The sequence below is a fragment of the Bubalus bubalis genome, chromosome 10, assembly GCF_019923935.1.
Source record: "Bubalus bubalis isolate 160015118507 breed Murrah chromosome 10, NDDB_SH_1, whole genome shotgun sequence".
Classification (NCBI taxonomy): Eukaryota; Metazoa; Chordata; class Mammalia; order Artiodactyla; family Bovidae; genus Bubalus; species Bubalus bubalis.
This window is the reverse complement of record NC_059166.1, coordinates 14,586,260-14,604,479: the sequence shown is the minus strand read 5'-3', so window position 1 is coordinate 14,604,479 and position 18,220 is coordinate 14,586,260. Positions and strand designations below refer to the sequence as shown.

The 18,220-nt window shown below is 39.5% G+C and overlaps 1 protein-coding gene across 16 annotated transcripts in view; it reads right to left on the bottom strand.

The window, feature by feature from the left end:
• SYNE1 (spectrin repeat containing nuclear envelope protein 1) overlaps positions 1 to 18,220 on the bottom strand; it is a 494,933-nt gene that overhangs the window by 386,771 nt on the left and 89,942 nt on the right. The window contains exon 1 of one of the 16 annotated variants that reach the window (XM_044924081.2): positions 8,046 to 8,078. The exons of the other annotated variants lie outside the window; for them this stretch is intronic. Coding sequence (XP_044780016.2) covers positions 8,046 to 8,063 — 18 coding nt within the window. The 5' untranslated portion in view covers positions 8,064 to 8,078. Of the gene's footprint in view, positions 1 to 8,045; positions 8,079 to 18,220 lie in introns of those variants that run through there. 16 annotated transcript variants of the gene reach the window in all.

Here is an 18,220-nt window from a genome sequence, read left to right as displayed (position 1 = left end):
CTAGAAAGAAAGTTTTTTTCAGAGATATTTAATCACCAAATGTTTTATTGAAACATGATTTTTTCTCTACCCACTGATAATGGCACATTTATATTTCTCTTATGACTGCATGAATTACTGGCTCTGAATGGCACAATTCTAATTTTAAATGCATTTTTCTGTTTATAAAATGAATAGCTGAATACATTATGTTCTCATGCTGTGAAATACATGTTCAAAAATAACAGAGTTTTCATTGTCAAGCTTTGTCTTTTAAGTTCCACTATTCACACTGCTTACTATTTATACAGCAAAAACATAATAGTGACTTTATATGCTAAGCATTTAAATAAAATTATTAGGAATAAAATGAGCCTTTCTTAATGAAAAATATTCAATATGATAACAGTCAAAATTGTGGAGTTGGTGATGGACAGGGAAGCCTGGTATGCTGCGGTTCATGGGGTCGCAAAGAGTTGGACACTACTGAGTGACTGAACTGAACTGAACTGATATATCATCATTAAAAATATGGTCTATTTGTCTTTTAAAATGTCCATCTGTATCCTAATAATAACAGTGAAATAATGAGGGGAAAAGTTAATAAACACATGATACATTCTGCAAGCAAATACGAATGGGGGTTTTCATATATTGTGTTAACTGCAAACATATTTTAAAAATTAAACAAGGCAGGGAATTTTCATGAAATAATAAAGATTCCACGAAATTGGACACCAAAAATAAAAGATAAATTGCATCCATCCTTTATGCCTTTAAGCATACACAGGTGGTGGCTTAGGCAGTAATGCATCTACCTGCAATGCGGGAGACCTGGCTTCAATCCCTGGATTGGGAAGATCCCCTGGAGAAGGAAATAGAAACCCACCCCAGTACTCTTGCCTAGAAAATTACATGGATGGAGGAGCCTGGTAGGCTACAGTCCATTGGGTCGCAAAGAGTCAGACACGACTGAGCGACTTCACTTTCTGTTACTTTGAAGAACATTTCCTTTTTTTGCCATGTCACGAGACATGGAAGATCTTAGTTCCCCAACCAGGATTTGAACTCGGGCCCCTGTAGTGGATGTGCGGAGTCCTAACCACTGAACCCCCAGGGAAGTCCCTGAAGAACACTTGGTCTTCACCCCACCTCTGCCGCTCATTTGTGTTCTCCTGCATCCCTATCTGTCCACCACGTGCTCCCTGCCCCTTTCGCCACTCCTAGAAGCGGCCTCCAGACCAGCACTGACCTCTGAACAATCAGTGACCCCTCATCCCACCGCACTGGGTCTTGTTGGCTCCAGCAGTGGTGGTCGAGGCCTTGCTGGCCTCTCCTTGAGCGGCTTCTCCCCAAGCCCTTTTGATCAGCCCGCCTGGTTCACAGGCCTCTTCTACTCCTCTCTTGCTTTCCTTTCTTCCTGACTGTGGCCATTCACCAAACCCAGTGCCAACTCCTCTGTTGTTTAAAAAATTGTCTGGACAGACATGATTCTTGAATCCTTATTTCCAGGTAAGTGTTCTCTACTAAACACTGTCGAACACAAGGCAGGCACTCAACAAATATTGCTGGCTGACTGAATGAATGAATGAACAAAGTTTTCTTAAAAAAATGATCTTTGCCCTATGCCCATACTAATGGTTCTCAAAATGAGGTGCATATATGATGAGTAAAGACAAATTATCTCCAGGTTCTTGGCAATCCAAGACTACAATGCAATGCATAGAAGCATCTTGTTTCTGAGTGTTTTATTCACAGTAGGAACTCATTAAAAACTTGTTGAAGAAATGAATGAAGTTTCTAGCCTGCGCATGGGGGAAAAAAAAGAAAAACAGCAGGTGGTTTTTATCGCAAGAACATAGATACATAGAATACTCTCACTTTCGTACTTTCCCATTTAGCAAATTCCTGGTCAGTTATATGACACAGTCAGTCTTACATTATCTTTTCCAGTTTCCCAACTGGAATTAAATCACTTCTTTTGTGTTAGTGCATGGTTCAGATTATAATAATCATACTGCATTACAGTTAGTTATTCACAAGTCCGTGTCCTCAGGAATTCAGATCATGGACTTCTGGAGGACAAGGAAGTTGAATATATGTTTATATACATAATACCAAGAACAGTGCCTCGCCCATAGACAGATATCTCAACAGAGATATGTGATGCTTATCTGCAAGTTACCTTGTGGAATCTTGGAGAGAGAACAATATGAAGCAAAATAAGGACATGAAGCAAAATTTTCTTTTTTTATAGGAAGCATGAGTCGCTTCTGAAAATTTTTTCACCAATATCTTCTTACACAAAGTAAAGAGATGCAGTCTGATGACTATTAGCAGACTAATTAGAAACTGGACAAAATATTTTTCTTTAAAATAAAAATGTTTATGTTATATATAATATTCAATTATTATATTTTCAATACACAGAATTATAGAACCTAGTATGTAATAAATTCTTGACTTAATACCTCAACCAGCAAAAGAGGAAACAAACCTTTGACTGCAAAGAGCTCACAAAAATGAATCCCAGAAAATGATCTCCATATTTCTACAAGTTCTATCCAATTTTACATAATGTACATGCTGTGTAAGATCACTTTATTTATCAAAAGACGTTATCAAAGATTATACTAGAATAAGAAGTCCTAGAAATTATTGGACGAGTTTTGCTCCCCCATTTTGTATGAAGTACCATTTATCTATAGCGAATGGTCAACTAGAGGGGACCCTTACTATCGTGACAATAGTGCATTTACTTTTTGAAACAATTTTTTAATAGAAAACCTCTCATCTAAAATGCCTCTCTTGTCATATAGATAAGTGTTCACAGTATCAATCTATTTCTTTGTAGGATTCAGGTCATGGTGCTAGAGGCCAAAAAGAAGAGATAGAAATGAGGGTAATTCACTGGAGCCTGACTTAATGGAAAATAGAGATAATGTGGTTTGTTCTGACGGCTTGACAATGTACAGTTTCAAGCACTAGACAGAAATCTACCAGGCACATTTTAAGACCATAGCTATCTATTTTTTATTAAGATAAAATTACAATAAGCTCTTAGTTTTGTATAGTGTTTGGAAATACTATACTCCTTGCTCTGGAAATCACATTTAGGTATTCCACAGATACTCATGATGAATCTGAGATTCATGATGAATCTCAAAGAATGGAATGTACTGACTGAGGGGAGAGGGAGATGGAGGAAACAAGAAAAGAGAAAGAGGTACTTGGCTTCTGTAGCTACTCCCTTCTAGAAGCTCTCCTCAAACTAGGCTTAAGTCCTAAGTTTTGGCTGTCAGAGGATTGTCTAAAGTCTCTGAAACTCAGGGAAAAGGCACATCCTGGCTGTGCCCTCGGTAGTTAACTCATGAGTGGAACAGACCTCACAGAGTATTTTTCTCTAATTTTTTCCTCCTCCTCCTTTATTTTTGTGGCCCCTTTAATGTCATACAATGAGATCTATTCCTTTACTCTTAGAACTTACAGAAAGGAAACCAAATATTTCTCCTTCAACTTTATGAGATCTGAGAAAACACAGGGATCTTTGGCATAACTTTTACTGAGCATTCCTATATTGGGGAAAAATAATCTACTCTCTGTCACTGTGTATATGAGAATAACTTGTGATCGTTTACTAGTCTATAAGTGTTGCTGCTGCGGCTGCTGTCGCGTCAGTCGTGTCCGACTCTGTGCGACCCCAGAGACGGCAGCCCACCAGGCTCCCCCGTCCCTGGGATTCTCCAGGCAAGAACACTGGAGTGTGTTGCCATTGCCTTCTCCAATGCATGAAAGTGGAAAGTGAAAGTGAAGTCGCTCAGTCGTGTCCGACTCATAGCAACCCCATGGACTGCAGCCTACCAGGCTCCTCCATCCATGGGACTCTCCAGGCAAGAGTACTGGAGTGGGGTGCCATTGCCTTCTAGTACATGTTTAATCCTTATCGACCATTACTTTCATATTTTCACTCATATAGGAAGATCATATTTGCTATGCCACATGCTGATTTTATGTCCCTAGAAAATTGCCTTGGGTTCGATCCCTGGGCTGGGAAGATCCCCTGGAGAAGGGAAAGGCTACCCATTCCAGTATTCTGGCCTGGAGAATTCCATGTATTGCATAGTCCATGCGGTTGCAGAGTCACACATGACTGAGCGACTTTCACTTTCAGAAAGTTGCAATACTGAAGAGAAAAAGGAATATGAGAATAATTTTGAGGAAAAAAGGCATAACTACTTGTTATGAAATGAAAATTTAAGGAATTCTCACATTTTTAAAACTATATAGAAATCATAATTGCCATCGTGACAGGTGTGAGGTGATATTTCATCATGGTTTTGATTTGCATTTCCTTGATTAGTGATCTTGAGCATTTTGTCACGTGCTTGCTGGCAATGTGTATGTCTTCTTTGGGAAACATCTATTCAAATCCTCTGCCCATTTTTCAATCATGCTGTTTTTTGGATATTGAGTTGTAGGAGTTCTTTGTATATTTTGGATATTAACCCCGTCTCAGATATGTCATTTGCAAGTATCTTCTCCCACTCATTAGTTGATCTTTTCATTTTGTTGATCATTTCCTTCACTATACAAAAGATTTTTAGTTTGATATTTAACTTATATGCAGAGTACATCATGAAAAACGCTGGGCTGGAAGAAACACAATCTGGAATCAAGATTGCCGGGAGAAATATCAATAACCTCAGATATGCAGATGACACCACCCTTATGGCAGAAAATGAAGAGGAACTAAAAAGCCTCTTGATGAAAGTGAAAGAGGAGAGTGAAAAAGTTGGCTTCAAGCTCAACATTCAGAAAACGAAGATCATGGCATCCAGTCCCATCACTTCATGGCAAATAGATGGGGAAACAGTGGAAACAGTGTCAGACTTTATTTTTTTGGGCTCCAAAATCACTGCAGATGGTGACTGCAGCCATGAAATGAAAAGACACTTATTCCTTGGAAAGAAAGTTATGACCAACCTAGACAGCATATTCAAAAGCAGAGACATTACTTTGCCAACAAAGGTCTGGCTAGTCAAGGCTATTGTTTTTCCTGTGGTCATGTATGGATGTGAGAGTTGGACTGTGAAGAAGGCTGAGCGCTGAAGAATTGATGCTTTTGAACTGTGGTGTTGGAGAAGACTCTTGAGAGTCCCTTGGACTGCAAGGAGATCCAACCAGTCCATTCTGAAGGAGATCAGCCCTGGGATTTCTTTGGAAGGAATGATGCTAAAGCTGAAACTCCAGTACCTTGGCCACCTCATGCGAAGAGTTGACTCATTGGAAAAGACCCTAATGCTGGGAGGGATTGGGGGCAGGAGGAGAAGGGGACGACAGAGGATGACATGGCTGGATGGCATCACTGACTCGATGGACGTGAGTCTGGGTGAACTCCAGGAGTTGGTGATGGACAGGGAGGCCTGGCGTGCTGAGATTCATGGGGTCGCAAAGAGTCGGACATGACTGAGTGACTGAACTGAACTGAACTGAACTGATAGTCCAATTTGTTTATTTTTGCTTTTGTCTCCCTTGTCCAAGAAGACATAGCAAAAAAAAAAAAAAACCTACTAAGAATGATGTCAGTGAGTGGATTGCCTATGTTTTCTTCTAGAAATCTTATGATTTCAAGTTTTACATTTAGGCTTTTAATCCATTTTGGATTTATTTTCATGTATGACATGAGAAAGTAGTCCAATTTGATTTTGTTGCATGTAGCTGTCATTTTCTCAAAACTATTTATTGAAGTAGCTGTCATTCTTCCATTGTATATCCTTACCTCCTTTATCATAGTTTAATTTCCTATAGAAATGTGCATTCATTTATGGGCTCTGTGTGTGTGTATGTGTTCAATTTCTAGGTCATGTCCAACTCTTGCAGTCTCCCCTGTCCTTCACTGTCTCCCAGAGTTTGCTCAAATTCATGGGCTGTCTATTCTGTTCTATTAATCTATGTGTGTGTGTTTGTGCCAGTACCATACTGTTTTGATTACTGTAGAAGGCAATGGCACCCCACTCCAGTACTTTTGCCTGGAAAATCCCATGGACAGAGGAGCCTGGTAGGCTGCAGTCCATGGGGTCACTAAGAGTCGGACACGACTGAAGCGACTTAGCAGCAGCAGCAGCAGCAGCTTTGCAGTATAGTTTGAAATCAGAGAGCATGATGCCTCCAGTTTTGTTCTTTCTCAGGATTGTTTGGACTATTCAGAGTCTTTTGTCTTTCAATATACATCTTAGAATTATTTATTCTAGTTTGTGCCCATCAAGAGATGAATTAAGATATGGTAAATATACAATGGAATATTACTCAGCCATAAAAAATAATGAATCTTTTTTTTCCCATTAGGACAACATGGATGGATCCAGAGAGTATTATGTTGAGTGAAATAAATCAGATAGAGAAAGACAGATACTGTATAATTTCACTTATAAGTGAAATCTAAAAAAGAACAAAAACAAATGAACAAACATAACAAAACAGAAACAGATTCATAGATATACAGAACAAACAGGTGGCTGCAACAGGGAAGGGGGTTTTTGGAAGGAAAAAAATAGGTGAGGGAGCATAAGAGGTACAAACTTCTATTTACAAAATAAATGTCATAAGTGTGAAATGTACAGTGTGAGGAAAATAGTCGATAACTGTATAATGTCTTTTTATGGTAACAATAACTAGATTATTGCAGTGACCATTTTGAAATGTATAGAAATACTGAGGCATATGTGTATACATATACATTGGAATAGAAACAAATCAGCCCCACTCACACCATGTCCCCCTGTGGCCATGTCTGTGCATTTAATAATATAAAACTTATAGCATTTTACTTTAAACTCCTAAATACATATCTCAGGCTTTAAAATTTGTGATTTATACATATCTAGCAATACCAATAAAACTGAACTGGAAGAGACCTAAACGAAAAGTCTGGAGCACAGATAATGCTTCACTCCAGTTGAAACACTCATGCTGCTGGGCACGATCAGGCTTGCTGACCATGATGTGTAATGACGGCCTGAGATATTCCCCAGATGGCCTTCTGTGCAGTATATAAAGATGTCTGAAAGCAAAGGCTGGATCTCAAGGTGTATTCTGTGTACCTCAACACTTCTGTTTACACAAAGGCTTCTCACTTCGGCAGCGAGTGAGATGAAATCACTCCCGCCTCTGGTTTACATGAGTTCCAGGTGGGAGCTATATGACAGGCTGAGAAACAGGGCATGGGGAGACATCCCATCCCAGGACCAGTCGAGCATGTTCACGTGCTCTGCTGGTTATCTGATGGGCAGGGACAATAAACTCAACAACAGGAACAGAGAGGAGAGTGGGAAGGGAAGTGAGGTTGACCTGCAGATATGGAGCAAGTTACCCCCCAATGGTTGGCAAGGAGCCCACCACACAAAACTCTAAAAATGCAGAAACAGCTGGACTAGATGAGTAAAACTGTGATTACAACCACTGACAGGAGCCAGAGAAAATTAATTCAACATCTAAAAGGTTCTGTCATCTTATTCAGAAAATCTAATTAGACATTACCAATATCTCCAGAAACAAAGTGAAGTAATTAAAAAAAATGTTATACATAATCTGTTTATCCTTCTCTCCCTTTTAACAGTACTATTGTGATTATTTTCCACCTCTGTTTGGCAAAAATGAGAAGATAGTTCCCATTCTTTACTGCTTCCTATGACAGATAGCATAAATATTTCCATTTCCTTAATTATTTAATTCGATTTGGAATAAATATCCCAAAGGCAGTAACTTTGCCCTCCAGCTCAACTTTAAATCTGCTTGAAAAACTGCTCTTAACAACTTTCACATGTAATCTTTCTTTTTCATTATATAGTTTAAAAGAAGCATACTCCTCAAGTTATTTGTTTTATTCAGGATGAAGCTGGAGTTATCCTTTACCCATCTCTGTTCATACTCCACAGCTGATTCATCAACAAATTGTTGACTTTATTTTCAAAATTCACCCAGAATCCAGCCATTTCTTACCACCTCCACAGCAATGATCTTGGTCCAAGCCAGTCCTCTCTCACCCGAATGACCCAACAATCTCCTACCTTATCTCCTTCCTTCATCCTGTGTCCTCTTCAGTCTATTCTCAAGAGAAGAGCTATTTTCTTTCTCTCCCGTCCTTCTCCCCAAATGGGATAAAAGCATCACAGTGAAAGGGTTACTCCTCTTGTTTTGTTCACTGTTGCAGTCTCAGTATCTAGAATCTTGCTAAGCATATCAAATAACATTTTAAAAGATTTATCAAATAAATGTATTAAGAAAAAATATTTCTAAAAGAGGGAACTTTGATAAACGTTATCAAAACGTTTGGCAATTTGCATAAACTTTGCTATGTCTACATCTCTGTTATGAACAAATTAATGTTAATGTTAGTTGCTCGGTCATGTCCGATTCTTTGCAATCCCATGGACTGTAGCCCTCCAGGCTCCTCTGTCCATGGAATTCTCCAAGCAAGAATATTGGAGTGGGTTGCCATTCCCTTCTTCAGGGTATCTTCCCAACCCAGGGACAGAACCCTGGGCTTCCACATTGCAGACAGATTCTTTACTGTCTGAGCCACCAGGGAAGCGCAAAACGTTGGTTGCTCAGTCATATCCAATTCTTAATAAATGCCATTTATTTTGAAATGACGATTTTCTTTTTAATCTTTTAGTTGCATATTTGGAAACAATTTATTAGTATGTTTAGGATTACCAAACTAGTTTTACAAAATCAACTAAAGAATTGTTTCTGGGGTGTATTATTACATTTACTTTTTCCTCCTTGTCTCTTTAATCTCATCTCAGTTCATTAATAGTCCCACCAAATTGAGTACAAGAAACTGAAGGATCAAATTTCAATTTTGAACATTTCCATACTATCTTTTAATACCAGTGGTGGAAAGACAACTGAAGAAGAACAAAAGCAGCCACTGAAGTGATATTTTATGTCTGTGAGGATGTTGATCAAAGTCATTACTAGTATGGATTATTGAAAAGCATGGAGTGTCAAAAGTGTTCCTTTAAAAGGAGTCTATGTATTTGACTTGGTCTCAAAATGTGCTCTTAATAGAACCTATTATGGGTTGAACTGTGTGCTCCCTCCACGATACACGGAAGTCTACCTTGGGATGTGGTTTTATTTGGAAGTGGGATCTTCAGAGAAGTGATCAAGATAAAATGAGGTCATGGCGGGGAGGGGTCCTAATCCAATATGACCAATGTCCTTATATAAAGGGGAAATTTAGACAGTCTCACACAGGCACAGGGGCAAAGATTGGACTAATGCAGCTGCAAACTAAGGAATCCCATATACTCCAGGCCACCACCTGAGGCGAGGAAGAGGCAAAGAATTCTGCCCAGAGTCTCAGAGGGTGGCATGGCTGCCTAACCTTGAGGACGGTGAGATAATAAATTTCTCATTTGAAGGTACCCAGTATGTTGCACTTTGTTATGGCAAACTCACACAGAATGTAAATAATGTTAATGGTGCTTTTTTCCCAGCTCATCTAAAAAGCGAGGACATGCTCATGACTGAGGTCATCCGAGAGTTGGTACTTAGAGTGTTCAGTTCTTATCCTTCACAGCCCCTTAGATCTAAGGCTGGCAGACGTGGAGTGGGTTGTTTATTGCATCCTGAAAGAGATGCTCCTTTTATAGAAACAAGAAACAATGGCTGTTTCAGACCTATCTTTATTCCCAAAGGACTTAGTGTCAAACCATATATTTATTTCAAAGCCATATATTATAAAGAATGAATCCAAGGTATTTAAATACAGATATTCTATTCCATTTGACAAATTTACAGAAAAGTGAAACTATAACCATTTGATGACAGAGTGTAGCCAATGTTAATTTTAAGATTATTTATACTATCTTTTCCTAATTAAAAGTAAAACTTCGGGGGAGATATTTTTGGAAAACACATCTTTAAACTGGTATCTTTGGGGGCCAATGTGACACTATACAATAGCTTTTGAATCTTGCTTAAAATTTAGAAATTTGCCATGATAGCTACATTTTAAAATGTGAAAGAACACATTTATTTAGTTCTTTTTTTTAATTTCTTTTTCATTGGAGGATAACTGCTTTACAATATTGTGCTGGCTTCTGCCATACATTAACATGAATCAGCCATAAGTTTACATACGCCCCTTCCCTTTTAAACCTCCCCCTCCTCCCTACCCCATTCTACCCTTCCAGGTTGTCACAGAGCACCAAGTTGAGTTCCCTGTGCTATGCAGCAACTTCCCATTTCATACGATAATGTATATGTAATGTAATGTAATGCATATGTATATGACAATGTATATGCTTCAGTGCTACTCTCTCAATTCTTCCCATCCTCTCCTTCCCCCGCTGTGTCCAAAGTCTGTTCTCTGCATCTGTGTCTCTATTCCCCTTCTGCAAATAGGTTCATCAATACAATTTTTGTAGATTCCGTATACATGCATTAATATACGGTACCTGTTTTTCTTTTTCTGACTTACTTCACTCGGTATAGCACATTTTAACTGTCGGTTTAAAAAATGTTTTCATAAATTCGTCTGCTCAGAAAGGTAGACTATTGTGTTAGACCTAAAAAACCTGCATGCAGTCTTCAGGTGGGAATCCCCTCAAATTCAAGTCCACCCCACTCTGTGTTTCTCTCTCCCCCATCTCAAACTTAGGCACATCCACACCCTCCTTCCCATCACCACTCTGGCCTCAGAAATGGGGACTTTGGTGGAAGTATTCTTTATCTCTGTGGAAATATCCACCCTCTACCTGTGCTCCAGATTTTCTCCCCACCATGCTTTCTCAGGAGACTTGTGTCTTAAAATAATCTTGTCTTCTTTCTTTATCAGCCTATCCCTCTCCACCAGTTCTTGAGCTTTCCCTTCCATAAACACACGCTTAGGACCACTCTTTATCGAAACAGCTCTTACCCGATCCTATGTTCTACTTTAGCTAATACTCCTGAACACGTAGTACACACTCAGATCCTAACATCTTCCCCTCTCGTTTACTCATCAATTTGCTAGAGTTGGGTTTCTGCCATGACTTGGTCACTCCCAGTGATGGCTAATGACTTCCGAATTGCCAAATCAAATGGGTCCATCTCTACCAAGTTAATTTCTCCATCTGTAGTTGAACCCATTAGCTTTCCCCCAAAGTCTTATATTCTCTGTCTTTGTAAATGATCCTAATAATTTGTTCAAGACAGAAATTTAGAAGTCATTCTTGACTCCTTCTCCCCCAACCTTCCCAGGAATGACTCGATTGTATCAAATCCACCCCTAGATAACACTTGTCAATGTATCCACTTTTCTCCATCCCCCCAGCACTGTTTCAGTCCAGAGTATCCTCACCTCTCATCTGATTTACTGCAAGTTCACTCCAACTTCACTTTTACTTGTTTATGTGAGAGGGTGTGGGGAAATGAGAGAGGGGGCGGGAGAGAGAGATGAGCGGAAGAAGAAAGGAGGGAGGGAGGGAGAAAGACAGAGAGAACAAGACTGAGAGAGGGGTTTAGCCCAGAGTGACCATTTCTTTTTCCTAAGATTCTTTAATGTGTCCCAGTGCCAATAACACAGCATCTGAACCTGTTTAACGACTGACCTTCGATTGAGTCTCAGTTCTCTCTGTCGCCAACCCATCTCTGGAACCTGTATTCGTAGGTATTCCGAGCTTCCTCCATTTCCTTTACTGTACCAAGCTCTTTCTTACCCTAAACTTTTGAAAACATTAGCTCCTTTACCTAGCCAATCTCGAGACATTTCTCAGGTTCCAGATGTTTCTTCCTCTGAAAACCTACGGTCCTCCATCAGGTTACTTGAGTGGTTGGTTGCAATTGCCCTGTGCTCCCTAACACCCTTGACTTCCCCACTAGTGGGATTTCACACACACACACACGCACGCATGCACACACACATCTGTAATTGCTGTCTCTTCTGCTACAGTGTCAGTTCCATGATAGCATGGATTATAGCTGTTTTTGTTCACCATAGTACCCACAATCTGTAGCACATAAGAGGTGCTTGAAAAGTATTTGCTACATGAATAGTTCATCAAATGAAGCATGGGCATATAACAGTGATTAGTGCCCAAACTTTGTAGTCCTGGGACTGAAATCTAGTTTTCTACCTACTTGTTATATGACTTTGAGTTTATTAACTAACTCTAAGTTTTGGGTTCACAATCTATAACGTGGTGAAAATAATACTTATATTTGATTGTTGTTGTGAGATTTAAATAAAAGATAAAGTAGCTAAGGCACAGTAATTGGCACATGGATAAGAGTTCAATGAACAGCGGCCCTGGAATTTAAAAAGATATTTAGCAATGAGTGGTGATAGCTAGTGCTGAATCAGGAGCTAACTTTGAAAAACTATTATATGGATTGATATTGGGCTAATTAAAAAACAAATACCCTACCTTCTTTCACTGACAGAGCAAATAGAACAGAAAGAGTCAGGTTTCTTCTTAAAAAGGAAGAAAATTATAGGGTCCATGTTTAAATATGAAACTCCCTTCCTGAAAGGAAGTACCAGGCATATGAAACAAACAGAATTCACTAACATTTGCTAATGTTATATCACACTGTATCGATAATTTGTGACTCACAATGCTTAGCATAATCACAGAAGCATAGAGTGTTCAATTTGAAAACAGCAATCTATAATATTTTACAAAAACTGATAACTATATCCACAAGTTTGAACAATCTACAGAAAATTATCAGGTTTTTTTCTTACTTTTAATAAAAGTTTTGTTTTGAGAAAAGCATGTTTTTTTGAAAACAGATTGCTCTCTCATTTGCACCCTATCACTTCATACTCTTGTCAAAATATTTATAAAGAATTGTTGCAATCGAATAAAATGTCATCCATGAAAGAGTTTATTCTTTTATTTAATTAGCATTAATTACTTTACTTATTTGCAACTGAGAAAAGCAGACTAGGACAAAACTGAAATAAAAAGCCTCCCCAAATTCATGTCCGTGAAGCATCTTTTGAACATCTCCCATGTAGCCAAGACTAAATGATCACAGGACAGAAGAGGAAATTTTCTTGCTTCTCAATTCAACATTATAGCTCTTAAACCTGGCACCACTTGTTTTTGGAAAAGGTCAATTTCCAAAAAAGATTTTGAGAAAACAGATACTACAGTTTTCTTGCAATTTATTGAAATATAATTGACATATGAAGCTTTCTTTCTAAATAAGAAGTCTTCTAAATTGTTCTTTAAAATAAAAGCGTTATTTATTTTTGTTTAGTCTGCTTACACAAACTATGAAACTTTGACTTTTAAAGAAGGCATCACAGTAGTAAGGCATTATAACAGAATTTAGGGTGAGATGGTTTATCATCCTAGTTTAAATCCATAAAAATCCTCATGACTTGTATACAATATCTCAGGCAATAGAGATCCTGCAAAATATTTACAACTTGCATTCTAGAAAAAAGTTGAAACTTTTCTTTTTCCTGCCAATTTAGCACCTTTGTCCTTTCTCATTTTTAGAGAACTGGGAACTGAATCAGTCAACACACTGATCTTGAACTTCCCAGTCTCCAGAATTTCAAGAAATAAATTTTCCTGGTTTAAGCCACATAGTCTATGGCCACAGTTGACTAATAGCGGGTCTAAGCCAGCTGCATATTTACTGGACAAAGTAAATGAACACAAACAGTACACCAAACCGGACTCAATCTGACCCAACAAATTACAAAACACCAGGTCGTTTCAAGGCTGACAGCAATTAGGGCTCCATCCTTGGAGCAGACTGTCAGTTACAGGACAAACCACTGGCCTTTGGTATTTAATAAGCAAGAAGGAAGAAGAAAAGTTGGCTCCTGAATCTCTAGAGGATAAGAAAAGACCTCGAGGCAGATCAAATTGCCTCTCTGTGGTTCCTTCTCTAATGAGAAGCATTTTTATTCTAAGTATGGTTTGGGGCCTGCTCTATGACTGAAAACCAGAGGCTAGGGAAGATATCTCTGTATCATTAAAAGGTAAAACAGATAGCTATGGGAACCTGCCGTATAGCAAAGGGAGATCAGCCCAGTGCTCAGTGACCTAGGCGGATGGGGCGTGAGGAGTGGGGGAGGAGATTCAAAAGGAGGAGGGTCTATGTAAACATACGGTTGATTCACTTTGTTGTATAGCAGAAATTAGCACAACACTGTAAAGCAACTATACCCTAATTTTAAAAAATAAAATAAGGGGGGAAACAAAAGGGTAAGTAGGAGCTGAGGACCAAAAATCTAAGAAGCTGCTTTCACAAGAGACTTAATAAGACTCTGGGCATAATACATGCTTCTGTGGAACCCAGGTAACTAAGGTGTGTGTGTCTGTGTGTCTGTACAGGTGCGTGTTGTCCACATCTGGGGTGACAGACTGATGGACACACTCCAGCATCACACAATGGCTTTGGGAGCAAGCCTTCTCACAGAGACAACAGGAAAAGTGATACAGTGTCCAGAAAGTGAAAGTGAAAGTCGCTCAGTCATGTCCGACTCTTTGCGACCCCATGGACTATACAGTCCGTGGAATTCTCCAGGCCAGAATACTGGAGTGGGTAGCCTTTCTCTTCTCCAGGGGATCTTCCCAACCCAGGGATTGAACCCAGGTCTCCCACATTGCAGGCGGATTCTTTACTGGCTGAGCCACCAGGGAAGCCCTACAATGTCCAGAGGCCAGATCACAGATATGAAACTGATCCTGCTTCTGTTGCAAGAAAGGCATTAGTCTCAGAAGCAAGTGAACACATTGCATTGGGGAGGGAAGAATGTGCTTCCATTTAAATTTGGGTGGATATGTAAATGTGATTTCAACCATACTGTGAAGCCTAGGTTGCATTTTTTTTTTTTTTTTTTTTTACAGAGAAGGGATACAGAGAGAAATAGAGTTGGAAATGGGGATAAAACAGGGACCGGGGATTGAGATACAGATGGAAGGGAGTTGGGTGGAGGTGCGATGGAGGAGGAGATAGGGTGGGAGAGATGGAGGTGACACAGGAATGGGAGCAGGGTGGGAGGGAGAATGAGCGAGAAACAAGCCTGGAACAGGAAACTCAGATAGGAGGAAACTCAGATAGGGATAAAGGTGAGCAGAGGGTGGGGGACAACAGAGAGGGGTGAACAAGCAACCATGGGATCAGCTGCCAAGACAGTCACAGACATAAACATGCACTCTGCAGCCCTCCTAAAACTCTCAAGTGTCAAAGCAGGGTCATGGGGTCAGATTTGATTTTCAGAATGTTTTCCGACTATGAGTGAATCAGAAAAAGGAAAATATTTTCCAAAGAAGTTGTGGTTTTGGCAAGATACTATGCTGTCACTATAGATAAGTTCTGGATAACAAGTATCGGCATCACTGTTTCTGTTGTCAAGAGACAGGAAAACAAAAAATAACAAGTACAGAGAAGAAAACAACAACAAAATCTCTATGGCAGTAAGTTTCTAATGGAGCAGTTGTGGAGATAGCAATTTTCTGGGTCTTTCCAAATGATACCATCAACATAAAATGGTGTAAAGTAGGGAAACCAAGTGAATTTCAGGCTTACATCTGCATTAAAACCTCAGCAGCACCAACGACCAGGTGTATGATGAAGTTCCCTATAAAATAACCTGGGTTAAGCACTCAGCACAGTGCCAGAAATTAATCATTATTTTTCCTCATGTGATTGATGTCTTTACTAGTCTCATAAAGTAAGGCAAGATAACGACTCTTTGCTGTTGCTGTTTTATTAAGCAAACGGTGCTTAGTGTTGTGCCCAGAGCTATTGCGGTTTCTTTTTTTAATTTGAGTAAGTTGCTTTACAATGTTGTGTTAGCTTCTGCTGTACAATGAAGTGTATCAGCTATATGTATACATATGTCCCCTCCTTCTTAAACCTCCCTCCCACCTCACCCTCACGCCATCCCTCTAGGTCACCACGGAGCACCGAGTTGAGCTCCCTGGGCTATACGGCAGCTTCCCACCAGCTATTTACTTACACGTGATAGTGTATATGTGTGAATTGCAACCTCCCAGTTCACCCCACCCCTCCTCCCACTCTCCATGTCCACATGTCTGTTTTCTATGGAGACATGCATTTCTATTCCTGCCCTGCAAATGGGTTCATCTGTACCATTTTTCTAGATTCCACATACACACATTAATATATAATATTTATTTTTCTCTTTCTGACTTATTCTGTATGACCTGTATACTCTAGGTCCATCCACCCCTCTACCAATGACCTAAATGTGTTTCTTTTTATGGCTAAGTAATATTCCACTATGAATTCCAATAATTAGCACGTCTTAAAGATTTCACAGCGTTGTTGGGAAGGTGAGATATGAAATAGTATGAAATCACTGAAGTACACGCTGAACTTCTCCACCTGCTGCAGGTTCTGGAGGAGTGCTGAGATTTCAGATTCCACCAAACCGGAGGCAGGTATAGCAGAGAGGACACAGGGATGGTGCTGGGAGATGGTTGCCAGGGAAACTACTTATATTCTGGAGCATTTGCTGGGGCCCACCCTCACTGTTTCACATGTGGTCAGAAATGACTTCACGAATGAGAAAGCTTTGCACTAAACATTAAAGGTAGGACTTAGATATTTAGACAGGAAATAGTAGGAGCAAGGTCTGCTAGCAGGACTAAGAAAAAGAATGGAAAAGGATACACACTGGTATTCCAATACCCATTTAGCACAAAAATATGCAAAGCAATTTGAAACAATGAAAAAATGGTGATAAAAGTAAAGTAGAAAATGAGCTCCTGGCCTACAATCTCTCCACAAAGGCCCTTTGTATACTGTGTGCCATGGCACACATTCTCATTTTAACTTCTTTTTAAGAATTCAGTATGTAAATAAGTATATCCCAGGAATTCTGCTTTAAAATCTCCCACAAAGATATTCAACTCCATTAAAAAATAAGTATGAAAATAATTAAAAACTTTTTCACCACTCAGATTTAAAAATACTGCTAATCTTAAAGATGATTAATAGTGTGAGGAAAGAGGCATTCTCATAAGTTCTTGGTTATTTATTAAATTTATAAATGTGCATGTGCTGTGCTCTACTCAGTCATGCCAGATTCTTTGCAACACCATGGACTGTGGCCCTCCAGGCTCCTCTGTCCATGGAGATTCTCCAGGTAAGAATATTGGAGTGGGTTGCCATGCCCTCCTCCGAGGGATCTTCCCAACCCAGGTATCGAACCCAGTTCTCCCACACTGCAGGCAGATTCTTTACCGTCTGAGCCATGAGGGATGCCCATGAATACTGCAGTGGGGAGCCCATCCCTTCTCCAAGGGACCTTCCCAACCCAGTTATCTAACCCAGTTCTCCCACACTGCAGGTGGATTCTTTACTGTCTGAGCCATGAGGGATGCCCATGATTACTAGAGTGGGGAGCCCATCCCTTCTCCAGGGGATCTTCCCAACCCAGGAATTGAATAAGGGTCTCCTGCATGGCAGGCAGATTCTTCACCAGCTGAGCTACCAGGGAAGCCCATAAATGTGTATACTTGTGGACTATCCACCTATTTCTAGAAATTTATTCTAGAAAGTAGAAAAAAATAACACAAGTGTACAGATATATACATGCCCAAGGACTTTTAGTGTGGTATTTTATATAATATTAACCAATTGGCAACAACCTAAGTGATCATTAATAGGCAACTATTATAGCTAATTTATAATTATAATTTTATTATATTTATAATAAAAATGTTATGCAGCCATTAAAATGTTTCTATGACTCTGTATCTATTGACATGGGAGGATGTGCTAAGTGAAGTCAGGCATCCAGAACGGTATCCTCTAGAGGCATTTACATGAAATTATGCATGTCCATGTGAAGGGAAACAGTGATCAATACTTCAGTAATGGTTGCATCAGGACTGTGGGACATAAGGTGATTTTTACTTTCATTGGGCTTCCCTGGTAGCTCAGATGGTAAAGAGTTCACCGGCAGTGCAGAAGACTCAGGTTCGATCAGTGGGTTGGGAAGGTCTCCTGGAGAAGGGAATGGCTACCCATTCTAGTATTCTTGCCTGGAGAATTCCATGGGTAGAAGAGCCTGAGAGGCTACAGTCCATGGGGTCGCAAAGAGTCAGACATGACTGAACGACTAACACTTTCACGTACTTTCATTACATTTTTCTAAGGACTATTATCAAAATGATTTACAACAAGCACATAACCATTTCACAATATGAAAAAAACAATAACTCTATTTTTAGTTTGGAAAAGCAAGAATTTT